The 20621-nt window shown below is 42.3% G+C and overlaps 2 protein-coding genes and 1 non-coding gene across 27 annotated transcripts in view; 2 read left to right on the top strand and 1 right to left on the bottom strand.

Annotated features, from left to right (window-relative positions):
- STX11 (syntaxin 11) overlaps positions 1-20621 on the top strand; it is a 114183-nt gene that overhangs the window by 53136 nt on the left and 40426 nt on the right. For 2 of the 25 annotated variants that reach the window (XR_009354580.1, XR_009354582.1), the window contains exons 1-2: positions 9720-10205; positions 16423-16512. The gene's annotated coding sequence lies outside the window, so the exon portion shown is untranslated. The other 23 variants (XR_009354600.1, XR_009354588.1, XR_009354585.1 and 20 more) reach the window with 23 other exon arrangements.
- LOC131833716 (la-related protein 7-like) lies at positions 650-2787 on the bottom strand. Its single transcript, XM_059177342.1, is given in 4 exon segments — positions 650-1378; positions 1380-1509; positions 1512-2520; positions 2522-2787. Coding segments are annotated over 4 exon segments (1737 nt in total). The 5' UTR covers positions 2672-2787; the 3' UTR covers positions 650-930.
- On the top strand, positions 10854-10935 carry TRNAL-UAA (transfer RNA leucine (anticodon UAA)). Its single transcript has one exon. It is a non-coding gene; the product is annotated as a tRNA-Leu (tRNA).

Genomic DNA, 20621 nt, shown 5'->3' with positions numbered 1-20621 from the left:
CTGGGTAGCTCATCATTTAAGCATCTTGTTCTTGGTGTGGGCTCAGGTTGTGACCTCATGGGCCCAAGGATCAAGCCTCAGCCAGACTCTGTGCTGGGTGGGGAGTGTGCTTGAGATTCTCACCCTCTGCCCCTCCCCACACTAAACTCGCATGCTTTCTTTCTCAATCTCAAATAAATAAATAAATCTTTTTTTTTTTTTTTTTTTTTTTTACTTTTAAAGGTTAACATTTTAATTGGAAACAGTTGACATGGCCCATTCAGTGGAAGCTCAGATAAGGAAAGTACAATAAACAGAATGAAATATCACACATAAGTTTCTGTATAAATCAACATGAAAAAATATTTGAAAAGGAAAAAACAAATTACAAAATAAGAAGTACAGTGCGTCCACTGTCAAATATTTTTTTCTAAACTATGTAGTAATATTTTTGCAAATATTATTGTTTTTGTAATATAAAAACAAAATTAATATTAATGTTCAAGGGCGCCTGGGTGGCTCAGTGGGTTAAGCCGCTGCCTTCGGCTCAGGTCATGATCTCAGGATCCTGGGATCGAGTCCCACATCGGGCTCTCTGCTCAGCGGGGAGCCTGCTTCCTCCTCTCTCTCTCTCTGCCTACTTGTGATCTCTCTCTGTCAAATAAATAAATAAAATCTTAAAAAAAATATTAATGTTCAAAACATATTTACTGAATCACTATGAGGTTGATTTGTATAAATAATTTCAGCAAATAAAATGTTTAATGAAAAACTGTGGTATACAATGTACTTGTCCAAAGAAAAAGTCTTATAAGTTAAAGAACAAAGGTGTTTCTTCTAATTAACATAGGATTCAGAAAAACACTATTTATTACTACCAAAATAAAATGGATTTACTACAAAAAGTTCAAGTATCCAATGAAATCTCAAGAGGTGATCCAAAACTGTTTCTCAGTCATATTCAGAAAACCTAATATGTTTACTTTCTTGTTGAGTCTTCACAAGTCTGATCTCTTCAGCTTTGGTGATTAACTTCTCAGTGCCTCTTTTCTTTTCACGAGGCTGATTAAGTTTTGCCTGCCTATCTACCAAAATCTTCTGCCAAGACCTTTGCTCATGGTCACCAGAAAGGATCTCGAGGTTCCAGCAGTGTTTCTTTTTAATTTCTGTATATGCGTTTATTACAGCTTGAGCATCCTCAGGAGTTTTAAATCTAGCATGGCACTCTGTATCCCCTTCCAGCAAATCAACATAAACAACTTCTGAGATTGCTGCCAATGTATCCCTGACTTGTTTCCTGCCAGGTAGAGGCTCAGTGCTAACGATCTTCACAATCACGCCACTCACAAACTGTGGTCCTGCTGCATTAACCTTTTCCTGAGGACAACCTTCTTCACTTTGTTTTTTCATTTTTTATCTCAGATGTAGTAGGTACTCCGTTTGTTTCCATTTTTGACTCCAACTTTATCTGGGATATTGTTTTTTTTAAGGAAGCCACGCTGGCCTTTTGCAGTGCTAAATACTCTTTTTCAAATCCATCCATTCGCTCTTTGAAAGGACTCTTAATGGTATAACCTCTTCTCCCATTTTGTGCCTCTCTTTATGTTTCTTCTTATGCTTCCTTTTTGCTTTTAAAAGCGATCCATCTTTTACATCTCCCGTATCCTTCTCCTCTTCAGTAGAGACTTCCAAGTCTTTGTTCTCTTTGGAAGTTTCTGTATCTTTTTTAATGTTGTCTTTCTGATTTGTTTTCTTTACTTTTGGTTTGGGAGTTGGGTATTCTGCTTCAGAGATACTTCTCTTCCTCTTCCCTGTTCTGACTACAGGTAAGCCGGAAACTTCCTGTCTTTCCCGTTTTTTCTTTTTTTTTTTTGAGGGCGGCTTTTGAGGTTCAGTTGTTTCTACTTCTGATCCCTCAGACGTTGTCCTAGATCTTTTCATTTTACTGTCACTCTCCTTAGTTGTGTCCATATTTGACTCTTTGGTCTGCATATTGTCTTCCTTCTTCATTCAGCCTTTCTTCTTCTTCTTCTTTTTCTTTTCTTCTGATACACTAAGCCCAGGAATAGGCTTATTTTTTACTGTCTTAGGAAATATACCCGGTTTTCTTGGTGCTTCTTCTGGTGGGTTGTTAAGAAACTCAATAGCTTTTGCTGCTTGTTCTTTTGTTTCAAATTCCACAAAGGCAAATCCCTTTGGATCTCCAGTAGATTTATAATGTGGCATGCTTATATAAACAACATTGCCACATTTCCCAAATACTCTTTCAATCCAGCTGTGATTAACATTTTTGGGAAGTAATTCCACATACACTGTCCGTTCGTCCTCGTCCTTTGGTCGTTCACCCAGTGGCTTTTTTCTCCTTATTCTGGTGCCTTCTAAGTCCAGCTCTACAACAGATGAACTTTTTAGTGCTCTGGCTATCAACTTTCCATCTGTGGTCAATTTTTTCATTTTGTTGAAAGACACGAGGAGTGATATGTCAACATAACCATCTCTGGACTTTTCTATTTGCTCTCGAAGAAATCTATCCTTGTGAATGAAGATTGGCATCTCCAAACCAGAAGTCTACTTGCTTAGCAATATCTGCAAGCACTTGCTTAACTCGTGACCTTTTCTTTTTTTCTACTTCTTTTTTCTTTTCAGTACTTTCTTCCATTGATTTCTCCTGATCTCCTCTTTCAGTTTCCATTCTCGGTTCAATTCCCAAAATACGGGGCCGGTGATTCCGTGCTTCACCTTTGTTGCCTCCAGATGCTTATAGTCCTGATTTCCGCGTCATAGGGTGAGCGACACCGTTCTCCGGCACCTAAATAAATAAATCTTTAAAAAAAAATGGATGCCTACCAGGTGCAGGTCTGATACTAATTAATCTGAGTTTGAACTTTCACACATTTCTTTTACATACATAAGCTACCCAGGGACAGCTTGTGCAGACCTTGTGTCCCTGCACCATGTTTAATGGCTCCTTTTCTCATTTTCACAAGTGTCTTGTTTGGATGACAAATTATATGGTCACCCAGCATATATCTGATATAGAATCTGGGTGTCCCTCTGTTTGACGTTTTTTAAACTGACCCTGCCCTTAATATCTAACCAGTTTAGGGGCACCTGGGTGGCTTAGTCAGTTAAGCATCTGACTTTGGCTCAGGTCATGATCTCAGGATTCTGGGATGGAGCCCGCTGTCCTGCTCCCCACTCAGTGGGGCGTCTGCCTGTTTCTGTCCTCTCCCCTTCCTTCTCTTTCTCCTCTCTCCTTCCCCTCCCCCTGCTTGTGTGCCTGCCTAGTGGGCACTCATGCATGGTCTCTCTCTCTCTCAAATAAATAAATAAAATCCTAAAAATTTTAAAATAAAATCTAACCAGTTTAGTCTGAGCCCCTGTCCTGAGTGGCTGCAGAAAGACCCTGCCTTTTGTTAGATCATTCCTCTCCTTGGTGTAAAGCCCATGGAGACCAAGGATGTGGCCTTTCCTTTCTCACTGCCTCTTGCTGAGGCCATATTTCTTACTGACCAAAAAGACCAAGTAAAATAATATCCCTAAGAACAAATGAAAAATTTAAATCAAAACATCACAAGGAAGGGAGAAAATTCAGAAAAACTAAAATGCAGAAATTAAAATATAAGGGTTAAACTATAAATGTAGTGAAAACAAGCTGTCACAAGAACCAGTGGTCACATTTAATTACAAAATAAAAATGAAAAGCTACCACATGTAAAAATAAAAACACAAACAGAGATTTTAAAATTTTCAACTAAACTGGAAATAAGCAAAAATTCAAAAGGATTAAAAAGCCAGAATGTTGGGGCGCCTGGGTGGCTCAGTGGGTTAAGCCGCTGCCTTCGGCTCAGGTCATGATCTCAGGGTCCTGGGATCAAGTCCCGCATCCTCTCTGCTCGGCGGGGAGCCTGCTTCCTCCTCTCTCTCTCTGCCTGCCTCTCTGCCTACTTGTGATCTCTGTCTGTCAAATAAATAAATAAAATCTTAAAAAAAAAAAAAAAGCCAGAATGTTTTTAAGGGAAATATAAAGGCACTCTAAGGAAAACCAGATAGAGGCTGAACACTTGAAGAACGAAGAACTAAAATAAGAATGGGGGATGTTAGATAAAACGAATAAAATGAGATAACATATGTAAAATGCTTCTCACAGTGAAGTGATGTTGGCACAGTGCTCCATTAAACAAAATTTGTCTTTAATAAAGTTGGAAAACAAAAGACAAGTTGGGAAAGAGGGGAGGAGGGCGTAAAGAGCCTCACTGAAAGCAAGCCGAGAGTCCCTGGCAAAATGTCTACTGAGACTTCCCAGTAGTTGACTTCCAGATAGCTGGGAGGTAGGAGGCAGAGGTAATACAAGGCCCTACTCTTTGCCCCGGTCCTCTGTCCCCTTGCATGACTGTATGGCATCTATGACCCAGAGCTACCTGCGAAAGCCTCACCACAAACAATTTTGGGAAAGAGTCTCAGGTATCGTCACACATGCTCAGGGACCAGCTCTGTGCTCTGAAATCCAGAAAAATACCATGCTCAGGTATCTAAAAGCGTCTGGAAGGGACGCCTGGGTGGGGCTCAGTTGGTTAAAAGCGTCTGGCAAGTATTTGGGAATCCCCAACGTAAGCCAACAGATGGCTTTTTCCATTCTTACCTTTAGACGAAAAAATACATCCTAGGGTTGATGGTGTTCAATGCCTACTTGTGATCTCTGTCAAATAAATAAACAAAATCTTTTAAAAAAAGATACTGAAGCATTCAACTGATGTTGAAATAAAAAGGCGTTAGAATGATGCTGGGAAGTGAAAGATTTCCGGTAAAGTGAAAGTAAAGATTCTCTTCAGGACAAGACACACCTTAGGAGGAGGCAGTTTCGGGGTCCAGACAATAATTTATATACCTATTTCAATTCAAGAAGATAGCAAGTATCCCCTCAGGAGATAGCCTTACCTAAGAGAAATAGGTAAATGATAAGAAATCAGGCCAAAGCTGGGGAATCAAAAAAGCGACTTCTCAGAAACACTGTAGAGTCCCTTCATGCTTTCCACACATACTGTAGGAGCTCTCTGGAATGCACTGGCTCAGGAATGCTTTGGCAGAAACCCTATTGGGATAACTGAGACTCTAAAACCAACTCTGTCTCAGATCACCCAGCTCAAGTGTACATTCAAGGACTTGAGATAGGGCTTGAGAACTGGCATTTCCAACAAGTTCCCAGGTGTTCTGGACACTCTGAGAGCCACTGGCTTATATTTAAAGACATGTTCATGTTCCTTTTCTTTTCTTTTTTTTTTTTAAGATTTTATTTATTTACTTGACAGACAGAGATCACAAGCAGGCAGAGAGAGAGGAAGGGAAGCAGGCTCCCTGCTGAGCAGAGAGCCTGATGCAGGGCTCCATCCCAGGACTCTGAGATCATGACCTGAGCCAAAGGCAGAGGCTTAAACTACTGAGCCACCCAGGCGCCCCTAACATGTTCATTTTCTTGCATAAGAAGCAGATTGGAGATGTGTGGTTTCTGGTTGGCTGTGGCTCACTAAGGTCATAAGGGCAAGATATCTTTCTCATTTACCCTTCTGACATCTTTGGGCATTCACTGACTATCCTAGGTTTGTCCCCTCATGGACACAGGACGGCTAACACAACTCCAATAATTTCACCTTCACACCATTTCAGTAAGGGCAAGGAGAAAAGGGGAAGGAAGAGCATAAGCTTTCACTTCCCCAGGCTCTGTTTTTTTTTGTTTTTTGGTTTTTTTTTTAATCCAGAAAGAACATCTTTTTCAGAACCCTCAACCAACTTCCCTTATCTCTCATTGGCCAGAACTGGATCATTTACCTGCTAACCCCTTATCCCTGTCCTAAACTCATTACTGGCATAATGGGTGACATGATAATCACTGCCTTAGGCCAACAATAATTCATCCCCTGGGTTAGGGGAGAGACATCTATCTTGCCTAAAATAAAAACGGGAATGGCCGTTCAGAAAGTAACAAGTATCCAGGCACCTGGGTGACTCAGTCAGTTGAATGTCAGATTCTTGATGTCTGACGCTCAGGTCATGATCTCAGGGTCATGGTATCACCAGCCTCAGTCTCCAAGTTCAGCAGGGAGTCTGCTTGAGATTCTCTCTCCTTCTTCTGTCCCTCCCCCACTTCTCTTTTTCTGAAGTAAATAGATAAATAAATAAAATCTTAAAAAACAAAAACAAATATTGACTATCACCCCAACTGGAGCCTACCTCTAGCTAGCTGGCCAGCTAGATATTTTGTATACATTAATTCACTGGATTCTCACATTTCTCTGAAGTAAACATTATTATTCTCATTTTGCAGGTGAGGAAACTGAGACTTGAGAAGGTTAAGTATTTTGCTCACACGGCTAGGAAAACTTTAGAATTTGAACTAGGTCTATTGATTTCACAGTCTAAATAATATCCTTACATTATGATTTCCTGATGTCTCTTGTTTTAGAGATAGCTCAGAGAAATCTTTGCTATCATAATGAGAGCCCTTGATTATGGTTAAAAAAAAAAAAGGCTGATTTATCAGTCTAAATAATATCCTTACATTATGATTTCCTGATGTCTCTTGTTTTAGAGATAGCTCAGAGAAATCTTTGCTATCGTAATGAGAGCCCTTGATTATGGTTAAAAAAAAAAAAAGGCTGATTTATATTCTGTTTACTATATAGGATGTATGTGCACTATATATCTCAAGATTTGATATAAAAATTTTAACCTATGAGTACTTAATTAGAAAATCCTGTCACCAAGAATAATATATTCCTAATGATATGACATAGCTTAATTTTTTTAAAGATTTTATTTATTTATTTGATAGAGTAGAGAGAGAGAGCACAAGTAAGCAGAGTGGCAGGCAGGGGCAAGAGAGAAGCAGGCTTTGTGCTGAGCAAGGAGCCCGAAGCAGGGCTCGATCCCAGGACCCTAAAATCATGACCATTCATCAGTCATCCCTTCTCTCTGGATGGCTCCCAATTCTGTTTTCTCATGCACATCTTCTGCCTGACACCTGACCCACATCCCTGCTGTTCTGTTCCCAAACAGAACTCTCCTATTCTGTTTCAGGGGCCTTCACCGTAATATATTCCAACTAAAGGTCTTCTTATGTTGCAATCCAGTAATGGTCTTATCACCTTCTATGGATCAGGAGTCTGCAAATCCTAAAATGTGCTAACACTGTCCTTCTTTAACCCTTTGCCAGTTGTCCACTAGCAAATACCCTACTCCCCCAGTCATCAGTTCTTCCTCCTCCTTACAAATCCATACCCTTTTCTTCCCTGTGACCACCACCCGTCAGCTTAGCCCTCATGTTCTTTTACCTGGACCATGTACTTGTCCCTGTTCACTGGGTCCTTCCTTCTGCCTTAGAGATTGTCTAAAGCATACATTTGGGGGCACCTCGTGGCTCAGTGGGTTAAAGCCTCTGCCTTTGGCTCAGGTCATCATCCCAGGGTCCTCCTCCTCTCTCTCTCTGCCTGCCTCTCTACTTGTGATCTGTCAAATAAATAAATAAAAATCTCAATATATATATATATATATATATATATATATATATATATATATATATGAAAACAAAATATATGCTCATAAATATATCATCCAAGCTAAAAACTAGCTGGTATGTATTGGTCATCTATAGCTACATAGAAATAACATAAAATTTATCAGCTTAAAACAATAAATATTATCTTGTATAGTTGCTGAAGGTTGGAAAATCAGAGCTTGGCTGGTGGTTCCGGTTCTGGGTCTTCTTATAAGGTTGAAGTCAAGATGTTGGCCAGGGCTACAGTTATGAGAAGGTTTGACTGGGCAGGGGGATCCATTACCAAGCTTGTTCATACAGGACCTCATGATATGACATGCTTGCTGGCTGCTCTGCACCACATGTGTCTCTCAAAAGACTGCTCATTAAATGACTGTTGGTTTCTGCCAGAGGGAACGATCCAAGGGAGAGAAATCGAGACATTAGCAGCAATGATGACTGAGGTTGCATCTCACCTCTTCTGTTTTATTCTATTCATTAGAAATGGGTCATTGGATTCAGCCTACATTGCAAGGGAAGCTCCATCTCTTAAAGGAAGGAGTAGCAAAGCATTTGTGAACACATTTTTAAATCACCAAAAAAATGCATAAAGAATATCATGACTTAAATAAACACACGCGCACAGTGAAAAATACTTTAAACAGAGCAAAACATTTGCCTATACGAAGTATGTCAAATGTAATTTCCTGAACATGAATCCATTTCAGTGTTGCAAAATTTGTCTTAATATTGTCACTTGCTTCCTAATATTGTCAGTTATAACAAATGTCGCTGCATAGTGCTTTTCACAGTTTGTTCCAATACTCAAGTGGATATTTGTCATGCCTTGCAGTTTCCAGATCTTTTGTACACCCTTCTGATGTTTGGGGAATGTCCTCCATTTTAAGGCCTGCTTCCTAAGGTAAAAGTCAGAACTTTGTATCCTAACCTCCCTGTGGCTAGGACCTCGAGATGGAACTTATGTTCCTTGATCCCAAGAGTCCCAGGAGGGATGTCAGTTTGGAAAAGGGCAGCATGGCCCAAAATCTGGCTTCCAGTAGGGAGGAGGGAAAGGACTCCAATGATGGACTCACATATGGACTCTTCATCTAGGGGTGCTACTTTCCCACATTGGCTTTATTCTCAGATAGCCTGTTTCTGTGTAATGCTCCTAGTGCTCTACTACACTATCCCAGTTTTTAAAATTAACTATTGTTTCATTTAAAAACAAACAAACAACCAAACACCTTAGTGGCACAAAGACACACAAAAACCTTAACATTTTTATTCTGTCCAGAGAGTCTGTGAGTTAGAAATTGGAAAAGGATACACTAGCTTATCCCTGCTCCATTATCTGGGGACTTAACTGGAAAGAGTCCAAGGCTGGGTCACTTCACAGTGACATGCTGAAATCAACTGAAGCTTCACTCATTTATATTTGCAGCAATTAATATTGACTGTTGTTTGGGGCTGTTGACCAGAAAGAGTACATGTGGTTACTTCGGCTCTGTCACAGTATGGTGGCTGGGTTCCCAGTGCAAGCATCCCAAGAGAACAAGGTGAATGAGCGCAGAGGTCACAGAGCGCTACTCCACCACAGACACAGGCTTCCCAGCTTCAGTGAGGGAGAAGGGTACGGGTGTCAAAATCACAGTGCAGGAAGATGAAGATGAAGTCACATGTGGGGTGGGAGATATTGTTGTAGTCCTCTTCGGAAAATTACAGCCTGCCACACAGCAGACCGAAATTTTCTCTTCTCCAATAGCTCAGTAAACACTTGCTATACAGGGCTGTTTTCAAAAATTAAATTAGATAGTGTATGTAAAGAGCTTAGGGCAATGACTGCCACATAGTGAGCATTTAGTAGGCTCTTTTATTATTAGTGAGTTCTTAGTAGGTTCTTTTATTATTACCATCTTTCATATTCTGAAAGCCCAATTTTATGAAATCTGAAGCTTCTTGATGATTTGGTGCCTTAAGATGGAGATGGCAGAAGGAGGAGGTGATCTGGTGTCATCACCCCAGGGATGTTTCTAGACCCCGACACAATCTAAGTTCGCCTTCTTTTCTCGGCAGAGCGGGCTAGGCCTAAGGAACCTGCCCTTAGTTTTGGTCGGCATGCTGGTGCTCGGGTGGGCCAGGCCTCGAGCTCAGTAGGTGGCACACGGTTGAGGCTGGGAAGGTACAGGCCACTGGTTCCTCCCGGTGTTAGGCGGCCTAGTGAGGGGGGAGGTAATTCCACCGGCTGTTGCCCAGAAGAGCTGCCACGGCCCACGGGTGTTCTTAGAGCTTAGTGACAGCCTCCCAGGTCAGGGCAATATGCTCGAGGGTTACAGGAGTTTGTGAAAGTAGCAGGGCAGGGTCTCTTACAGCGTGACCCAGAGCCGGAAGAGCCCGTGGGCGGGGTCCCACCGAATAAGATGAATCTGTGCCGTCGCCAGCACCGCAGAAGTTCCCGGTCAAAGGCAGCCGCGGGCACTGGGCGTGGCTGCCAGGTCGCGCTCGGGCCCCCGGCTCCCCGACGCTGCGGAACCCCGAGGCGGTGGCTCTGGGGTACATTCGAGGTCCCGGGTGTTCGGGAATGCAATGGCAGTCCCGGGAAAGGAGGTGACAGGACAAACGGAGTCTCCTGGGCGCAGAATGGAGGGAGAGCATTGCCGGGCACCGAAGAGAACCTAAACTTCCAAGTGCACAGGTGGGTCGTGGGAACGAGGAGTGCCCTCCCTGACCCCGAGGCCGTGCCGCGGGTGTGGTGCCCGCAGCCAGCTGGGAGGGCCGCAGGTGCCACACTTCCTGCGTGTGGCGGGGCGCAGGACAGACAGGAATTTTACAAACTTCCTGCCTGTGTGAGGGGTGAAGAAGAAAAGCGGTTCTGTTGCCCATGCAACTCATTCCTTGAAGTTTATTCTATTTAGAATAAAACGAACGAAACTCCATCCTCTGGGCGCGGTCCCTGCAGCACCCCCATTTCCGCGCTCTTCCCCAACGTGCTCCCAGGAATCCCGAAGTGTATGGGTGTGTTTGTTTCCCGCGCCCGCGCACCTCGAAACCGAAAGCACCACGGGCGGCGCCGGCGTCCCGCCCGCAGCGAGCCGCCGAGCGCCGCCGCCACCCGCGCGCCGAACTCGGCTGCAGTTGCCCTCGCTGCCGCGGCGGGCCGGGGGCAACAGTGAGCTGCGGCGGCGGCGGCGGGAAACGGAGGCTCCCGCGGGGAGGCCGCTCCAGCTCGGGACGGGAAAACCGGGAAGGCGGCGGCGAAGGATCCTCAGAAATTCTTGAGGGAGGGTGCGAGGACGATGGAATACAGCTTGTAGGAAGAGTGAAAAGCAGACCGTTCGCCTGTACCAGGATGGCCGAGTGGTTAAGGCGTTGGACTTAAGATCCAATGGACAATGTCCGCGTGGGTTCGAACCCCACTCCTGGTAGATGTTCGTTTTCTGCTTTTTTTTTTTAACTTAACAATTTTATTTATTTTTTAAACATAAATTTCACCCAGCACAGCACGTCTTGGGCCCAAGAATTCCGCCTTCTAGCTGGGAGAGACGCATCCTTCCCCACCCCTCCCCCCAACATACACGCCGCGCGGCTTCGTTTCCCGCGGGCGGGAGACGTCGCGCTGAGCGGGTTGGGCTAGGGCGGGCGGGCTAGGGGCTGGCGGGCGGCGGACGTGGGGGCCGCGGGCGGGGGGCGAGGGGGCCGTGGGCGGGGTACGGGGGGGGGGACCGCAGACAGGGGGCGGGGTCCGGCGGGCGGGGTCTGGCGGGCGGCGGGCGGGCGGGCGGGCGTCTCCCGCGTCTCGGCTGCGCGGCGCCCGCCGCGGGTGAGCCGAGCCGGGGTGGGGACTCCGCGATGCTGCGGGGCTCGGGTTCCGGCTGCCGAGCGAGAGCCGGCCGGGCCGGGCGGGCGCCTCTGCCGTGAAATCTTGGTTAGAAAGCTGCCCATGCAGAAAAGTCACAGATAGATCTCTGCCTTTTTCCTTTTCGCAAAATTAATTGTATGCACGTAGCTCTTCCTCGCGGAGACAGTATGCATCACAGCTCTAAAATCTGAGGAGTCTAACTTGCATTCGGCTTAGAATTTTAAAATACCAACGGCATGGTCTAGCTGTTTGTTAGTTGTTTTTTTTTTTTCTTTAAACTTGTTAAATATGAAAGTAATCTCAAACCCAGAGAAAAAGTTAAACAACTACAGTGCAAAGAACACTTAAGATCATTTGACAGTAAGGTACTGACTAGATGCTCCAAAACAGCCATTAAAATCAGGAAATTAACATTGATAATTTACTACATCTAGTGCCCAAACCGCGTTCAATCACCGGTTGTCTTTTGTAGTAAAAAGCTCCTGTTTAAAAATGTATTGCATTTCCTTGTCACATCTCCTTAGGCTTCCTCAGTGTGTAACAATTCCTCGGTGTCTCCTGACTTTCATGGTCTTGACACTTATAAAGACGACAGGCCAGTCATTTTGTAGAATGTCCCTTTGTCAACTTGGATTTGTCTCATTAGATTTAGGTTGTACTTCGGTAGCAAGGGTATCACAGAAGTACCACCTTGCATCCTCTAGGTGGAGTGATTTTGAGGTGTCCTATTAACTGAACTTAATTCACTTGATTAAGACTCTCCCAACCTTCACCACTATAAATTCACTCTTCTTCCCTTTGTGGTTAATACATATTTGGGGGAAGTGCTTTGAAGCTATATAAATATACTATTACTCATCAAACTTCTCATTTTGTTCAGTTATTTATAGAATCTTAAGTAATCTAAATATGCACTTATGGTATCTTATTTGAATAAATGGTTACAATCCATTCTATATTTGTTTGATGCTCAAAGTGTCCCACACTTGGCCATGGGGAATCCATTCAAGCCAACTTTTGACATGTCTCCATCATTCTTTTGCACTTCCTTACCTCCTAGTCCAAGATATTCCATGCTTACCTTGTATTTTCAGCCCTAGACTATGCCATTTTCAAAAGATTCCTGGTTCTGTTTCACAGAGAATGGTAATTAGAAACCATTCTTTTGATGTGTTACTGTTCCTAGGTCCTCTGAGTGGGCAGAATTAGGGGTGTGTGTGTGTGTGTACACATTTATATTTATCTACTCTCTACTTATATTTATATTCAGGAGTTTATAGCATCACCTCCAATTCTGATGCAACACTACAGATTTTGGTTTAGTTTTTCTACCCATATTTCTAATTCCCTAAACTTGACAATGTAAAATTTACCTTGCTTGAGCCTATCTAATGGCTTTGGAATTGAATAGTTCAAGAAGGGAAGGGAAGAGGAAAAGAAAGAGGGTCTAAGTAGTTTGGAAATGAGTGACCTGTCAGCATCTGAGAAATGGCTCTGAGCACTGGCTCTGAGCCGGTCACTGTTAGGCACGTGGGCGTGCAGATCAATAACCCAGCATCTGTCTCACAGAGCTCAGTTAGTGAGGGATAGATTTTAATGAATCACATTTATAATGACAAAATACGAATTATGTCCAAGATGTTAAAGGAGCAGCGTGAGAAGCCCTCACTCTTTCCCAGAGTGCCAGCTTTATTTGGGAACCAAAGGAAGAGAAGTAATGCTCTGGGAAGGGAGGAAGAGAGGTATAGGTGGAGTAAGCTGTCCTGAAACATTGCTAAGTATGGTCTCTGAAGTCCACTAAAGAATTTGAAACAAGAAGCAACCTTATTAGTGTTGCATTTAGAAGGTTCTCTAATGACTACAAACTCTTGGTCTGTCTATACAGGTTTTGAAGAAGGGGGCATATTGAATTGGGAGGAAATATTTTTGGGTGAAGATTATTTAATTCAGTCCATATCCAGTTCAGCTGAGCTCACTGTCCCTCTCCCTTTCCCCTTGAACGCCAAGCAAGAGTAAAAAACAGCATATTGATGTGAAGCCTTTCCAGCCTGAGCACTGGTGCTTGTGCTAATTTAAGTGTTCCTATTACTATGTTCAAATGCAAATATGGACCAGTACTACCAAGAATAGGCAAGGAATAATGTAGAGTTTTACTTTGTTTCTTTGAAACTGTATTGTAAATCAAGCTTGTAGTCTGTATTCACCAGTTACTGTGCAATAGCAGAGATGGTAAAAAACTCATGAGTATACTTCTTAAAATTGCTGAAATTCTGTCGGATTACTCTGAGATGCCACAAAGAGAGATCAAATGATGTCTGAAGACTGCTGGTCTAGAAACAAGAGGATCTATTAAATAGATCTTACAGCACTGAATCAGAGGTTTTGTATTGATTAGTATGTAGGGCCTACTTACCCACAATCTTTGCATGCCAATTTAGGTGGACTCTTTTGCTTTACTATTTCCCTCTCTGCATAATGTTTTATTACTGGTTTCCTCTGATTAATAGGATTCTCTAACTGAATTTTTATTTATTTCAGCAAACATGAAGAATACAATTTAATTTATAAATGTTCAAATCACTTGGTGACTCGGTAGAAAGAACCCAGGCTTTGGGGTAAGACAGGTTTACCAGGTAACTAATCTATCTTTACTCATTTGCAGATAGGAAAATAATACTTACCCCACTGAGTGGTTGAAAGGCTAAATGAACTATAATAAAGCCTTCTTAGTGATAATAATAATAAGCATTATTACTAATATTATTAATATTAATGAATATTGTTCTCATAATAATGCCTTCTCACAGAGGTAGGTATTTCATACCTCTCAGTTCTCTTCCTTTTCTGGAGCCATTCTTTGTGGGAGTACAAAAGAACCACACTGTGCAAGTGGGAAGAAATCTTACCTTGTATGTAAAGGCCACTTTACAATTTTTCAAAAAAATTTTATATTCACGATCTTCCTAGACAGACAAGTTCCTACAAGACTCATTGTACCTAGGTGGTAGATACAATTATACACCATCTTCTTCAACACACGTGAAACGTAATGTTTTCTTTCACTCAAGATTATAGAGAGAGACCTAGAGAAGACCAATAGTTCTTAAAAATTGAAATCCTGTCCTAAAATGTAGAAACATTTTTACTTTCCCATGAAAAGTAGGCCTATTATATTGACTCTTTATTTTTAAAGATTTGTAAAAGATTTTGAATTTAAATTTGAATCATTTGTGGGTGTACCACCACTAAGCTTAGACTGATTTTTCCAATAATTATTTTAACAATAAGAAATTAGATCACTACTTAATTTGAATTACAAATTAGGAGTATAGATTTGTAAGCATTCTCTTCGTGGGTTTGAAAGAGTTGTAAGTTATTCAGAATTGTTTGATTCTTTTAGGCTGGGCTTCCTTACATAGAACTGTTGAAGACTGTTTCCAATACATTTAAACAGTGACACCTACTGGCTAATTGGAGACAAATTGTGGTGTTAAATTCTGTCTGCTTAATACGGACTATAAAATCCCGATAGATTGTTGTTCCACACTCACTATGTTTAGGAGCACATTAAGGCTATTATCCTATCCAGCCAGTATTTTGACTTTCTTTTTTCTCTTTCAATTACTGGTGATAAATCTGCCGTTGAAAAGATTCCCAAATCACTGACCCAATTTGCACAAGCCCTTATTTTAATTGTGTGAACAGGGCCTTCATCTCATCATATCCATCATCTTTGTTTTAATATATTTTTTCAAACTCAGAAACTATGAGATTGAAGATGAATAGAGATTTGGGTTAGCCACTGATTTTAAAACACAGAAGCCATGCCCAATTTGGGAAATCCCGAGCAAGAAGTTTTCTTTGTCCTCTGTACCAAGTTGGAATTTGGAGATCTTCATTATCCTTTTTGTGTTACATCTTGCTTTTAGGTACCATTGCATCTAATTAGTGAACAACTTGGACACACATTGCACATTGGTTAATTGTTCAAATGAGATAAATGGTAATGCTTCCAGCTTTCAAGAGTCTGTTCACAGAGTGCCTCAGTGGCTCAGTGGGTTGAAGCCTCTGCCTTCCGCTCAGGTCATGATCCCAGGGTCCTGGAATCGAGTTCTGCATTGGGCTCTCTGCTCAGTGGGAAGCCTGCTTCCCCCTCTCTCTCTGCCCATCTCTCTGCCTGCTTGTGATCTCTCTCTGTCAAATGAATAAATAAAATCTTAAAAAAAAAAAAAGAGTCTGTTCAGATACAAAGGTACCGTGTATTGGACAAAGAACATAATTCCAGGTTCCTTGCATCTACACCACTGCTGGAGAGAAGGCCACAGTGAACCACATGGTTTGTTTGTGAATTACTTGATTTCATTTTCATGTGGATAGATTTTTATGTCTCTGAACCACTTATTGGAATACATGGCAGAGAGGGAGTGAGTGTACTGGGAACTTACTGGGAAGCTGTGCCTAGCAGATTGTCTCCAGCACATCATATGCATTGTAGAAATGTCTGTGGAATGAATGAACAGCCTTGAAGTTCACTGAGTGCACGTTACAGTTCATCTATTTATTGTACACATATTAATTCTCATTTAGGATGTGTGTTTTAAGATGTACCCTGGATTTGTTTTAATCAAGTAAGATCAAGTAAGATACGCAGACACAGACATGACTGTCATAAAGGAATAGTTTTCTATAGTCACAAATCCCTAGAAACCAGAGTCATGGCATCCATGGAAGGGCACATGAGGAAACAAGGGGAAAGGATGGGTAAAACCTTTACTGTGGTTTTCACAGGAAGGAATGGGTGAGGCCGGGTAAGCAGGCTTAGGATTTGGTAGTTTGAATAACATCAGAACGCTCTGGAGTGTAGGGAATATTCTGAGGTGTCTGGCATCTCTAGGAATTAGCTAACCCTGACAGAGGCAGTACCTCCCTGACCAGCAAGGGCCCAGATGCCAGAGTGCCAGAAATAGAGAACACAGGGAAATATAGTTAATTTGGTATGGGCTCAGACATTCTCACATTCCTTTTTCTTCTTCTTCTCCTTCTTCTTTTGCAGCTAGGGTGCGCCTTATCTGATTGGAAGAATCAGGATCAAGAAGCCCAAGGAGGCAAACACCTAAGTGGTCTTTGAATCATTTCCTTCTGGGTAGGCTATACATGGTACTTGCGCAATTCACACCTCAAATTTATCTTTGGGGTTAGATTGTCTTCTCGGTCATTTTATTCGTGTCTATAGTATAGTGATGCTCACAAGTGACTGAAAAAGGTAATTTTTAAAATTGCTTGAAAAGATGGACCATTAAGAAGCGTGTTGAATATATCCTTTGTACATGAACGCAGAAGTATGTGTCCTTGTGAAATACACAGCATGGGTCCTAAGAGGCAATACAGAACAGTGACAGAAGTTAGCCTGCCCAAATTTCAGTCCCATCTCCAACCCTGATTAGCCATGTGGCTTTGGATGGGTTAATCAGCTTCACCAAGTCTTTATTTTCTCATTTATAAAAAGAGGATGATAATAGAAGCACCTGTGAAATGATTTCTTGTGAGAGTGCTGTTGATAAAGTGTTTAGAAATTGCCTGGCATTTGGATGATCAGTAGATTAAACTATGGCTATCCTTTAGTGATCCTTACAAAGTGGATCTATAGATTGACTATAAGACCAGTTTTGCTACAGAGGTAAAAGTTATTCATGGAATTGATTCTGCTGTTGGTTATGTATTATATTTGCTATAGCAGTTGCATTAAAGTGAGATCGATTTTTAAAAAATTTTTTTAAGTGAGATCTTTAGCAAAAGATAAAATTTTTAAAAAGAAGGTTTTACTTATTTACTTATTTATTTGACAGAGAGAGCAGGAGCAGGGGGAAGGGGCAGAGGGAGAGAGAGCAGCAGACTCCCCTTTGAGCAGAGAGCCTGATGTGGGGCTTGAACCCAGGATCCTGGGATCATGACCTGAGCTGAAGGCAAATGCTTAACCGACTGAGCCACCCAGGTACCCCCAATTTTTATTTTTAATTTTTTTCTTGAGAGAGAGAGAGAGAGTGCAGGCACAGGTACACGGTGGGGTGGGACAGAGTGAAGGGAGGGAGACAATCCTCAGCAGGGCATGGACCTCCAAGCTGGGCATGGAGTCTGACTCAGGGCTTGATCTCACAACCCTGAGATCACGACCTGAGCCCAAATCAAGAGTCGGACACTTAACCAATTGCAACACCCAGGCACATCAAAGGACACTATTTTTAAAAGACATGACATTTGGAAGAGAGGCATACATTGCATTTTTCTGATTTGTTCATGAAACCTTTTCCCATTTAAAAGTCCTTAAATGCCTAATTTTCCATCAACAATCTTTTCTTAAATAAAGCGGGTAATTCCTTGAATAATTTTTATGTTCAAAAAATAGCACAGAGTTCTAAACTCTAACTTCTCAAACTCAAGATAAGTGAGCTTATTGTTTTCCCCTGGGTGTCTCACCCACTGGGTTAGTCACAAACAGCTATATTAAGGATGTTGTTCACATTTTTTAAACGCTAGCATTCTGGCCCACCCAGTTCTGTTCTGATTTTAAATGCAACCGGACTTAATTTTTTTTTAACTTCACATAAAGAAAAATAAAAGACCCCTATGACTTGGAAGATGTTTAAAGATTTTTTAAAAATTTATTTGACAGACAGAGAACACAAGTAGGCAGAGAGGAAGGCAGAGAGCCCAATGTGGGGCTTGAGCCCAGGACCCCAGGACCCCAGGACCATGACCTGAGCTGAAGGCAGAGGCTTAATCCACTGAGCCACTCAGGTGTCCCTGGAATATGTTTAGAATAATATGTAATGCCACGCTTTTAAGTGTAGACTGGCATTAAACTTCATAGATTGTATGAAGTGTATGTACACTTCACAGATTGTAGACTGGCATTAGAGTCTGTGATGATGCAGAAGAGCCCCTCTACTATGACTTAGTGCAATGCCTAATTCTATTAGAGCTCTACAAAGAACAATGTGTAGAAGGAAACATAGAACCAAAATGAAATTTTAATGTGGCTTCATGAGTTGCAATGACCTTGGTAATATACTTATTGAATCAATTAGTCCATTTCTTTAATGCTGATTTTAGTCTCCCATGAAGAATCCTCAGACCAAGGGAAGGTAAGGATGAACTTGGATAATTCTAGGTGGAGAAGCCCCTTAGGTAAATCTGGAGTGAAGAGGATATTTTCCACTGGATTTCTATATTTTGCTTTTACTTCTCTGCACCATAAACCAGTCTAATGCCTGCTTAGAAAACACACAGCTATAGCTACCTTTTGCCCATGCTTTCCTAATATCTAGGAAAGTCTTGTAGAGAAACACCAGTCCGAAAGGTGGGCAACCTTGTAGTTCCAGCTGAACAATCCATTCATTCATCCATTGACTCATTCATTCATTCAGTATTTTTTAAGTGACTAGAATGGGCAATGACATGTTGGTTGCTCAAATATGGCTATAAATAAGAAAGACCAGGTCTCGTCCTCATAGATCTTCTTACATTTAGGGGATATAGGCACTAAACAACTAATCATAATGTTTTTTCTTTCCCAGTCATAGTTTTCTTCTAGACGTGTGGGCATAGTTTGGAGCAGGAGAGGAGAAGCAGAGGCCATTCACAGAACAGGTAGACACACAACAGGTAGAATGGAAATGGACAGTAGCTCTCTGCCCATTACCAGGAGAGAGACTGAATTCAGCCCACAGAGAGAACAAGTGAGAGAAAGAGGGAGAGAAGGAGGGAAGAGAAGAGGGGAGGAAGAAAAAAAGAGAGAGGAAGAGAGAGGGGGAGAGACAGACAGACACCCAAGGCCTCACCCAAATTCCTGGAGTGGTTTTCCAGTCAGCTCCAAGACTGTGAATTCCTCCTTTGTGTGTGGCTTCTTAAAAGAGGCCTGACCTGAGTAACATAGCTTTTAAGTATTGGCATGAAGTCGAGTATCTTCTTGAATAGCAAAAGAGTTTAAAAAAACAAAAAACAAAAACTCTGTAATATTTCAGAAGAAGGACATGTGATGGCTTCATGAGATTTAATCATGGGCTTGTTGGGTGTTAGGGTTGGAAGGGATTTACTTAGACAAAGCTTCCAATAAAACAGAAATAACCCGCTGACCACTCCTGGCAGAGCTAAACTAATCTCTAAACTGGTGGTCATTCATAGTGATAGCACTGATGTTGGGGAGCGTTCCGGAGGAAGGCAGGAGCACTTTGGCCTTGTCGTAATTGGAGGGTGGTTACTGCCGTGAGGAAGGGGTCCAGGATAATGGGCGTGCTGCAGTGTCGGGGAGTGCCACATAATCCAGGGTGACCCTTCCTCCTGGAAGCATTTGGATTGTGCAGAGAAATATCCCTGTGGGTTAAAAGCCTATTTGTCTGAACCCACCACCTCACCGCACTTTCCACGTTAAACACAAGACGTTTTTGCTCACTTTAGGCATGCAGTGAATTTTCCAAGTATACACGTATACAACTACCATGTAAATCAAGGAAACATTGTACTTCACTTTATTTAGAATTCCATCAAGAGCTGGTTTCCGTGTTAGAAAATACGCCACTCGATTGCTTGGAGCACTGGGTGTGGTGCAAAAATAATGAATACTGTTATGCTGAAAATGAATAAAAAATAAATTAAAAAGAAAGAAAGAAAGAAAATCGCCACTCACAGCAGCAGTGCTATTTGAGTATTTGGCATCTGACTCACTGGTCCAACAGACATGCCTACGATTTTTGCTGTTGTGCTGGTGATGATGTGATGGGCTCACTCTGCCTTCTATGGTATGGTCATGCTCTAGCACCTACATGCTGAGATACCCTGTAAAACCCGATGTCTTCGACCTCCTCACTCATAAAGCTGGGCTTTTCATCCGACTTTGGCTCATTTGTGCTTTTGCTGACATAGACGCAGCCTGCCAGCTCGTGCCTCTTGAAACGTCTGCTCCCCACATTCTCCTGAGGCCAAGTAGGCAGGATTACATCACCCTAATCTCCTTGCAGCAGTTGACTAAGCCAGGGGTGGGCACCTGACTCAACGGGGCCAATTATGTTCTCTCTCAACCATTTGTAAGGATACGGAAGGTCATTTTCTGCTCTGTGCCCAGAGAAGCAAGGCAAGCCCATGTGCGGAGGGAGATGGATGAAGCAAATGCAGAGAAAAGCGGGGATGAGTGACCATGTGGCCAAAGAGGGAAAAAGACACCAGTCAGCAGCTGCTTTGGTCCTCAGTACATTTCCT

Source organism: Mustela lutreola, chromosome 6, assembly GCF_030435805.1.
Source record: "Mustela lutreola isolate mMusLut2 chromosome 6, mMusLut2.pri, whole genome shotgun sequence".
Classification (NCBI taxonomy): domain Eukaryota; kingdom Metazoa; phylum Chordata; class Mammalia; order Carnivora; family Mustelidae; genus Mustela; species Mustela lutreola.
This window is presented reverse-complemented; position numbering and strand designations above follow the sequence as displayed.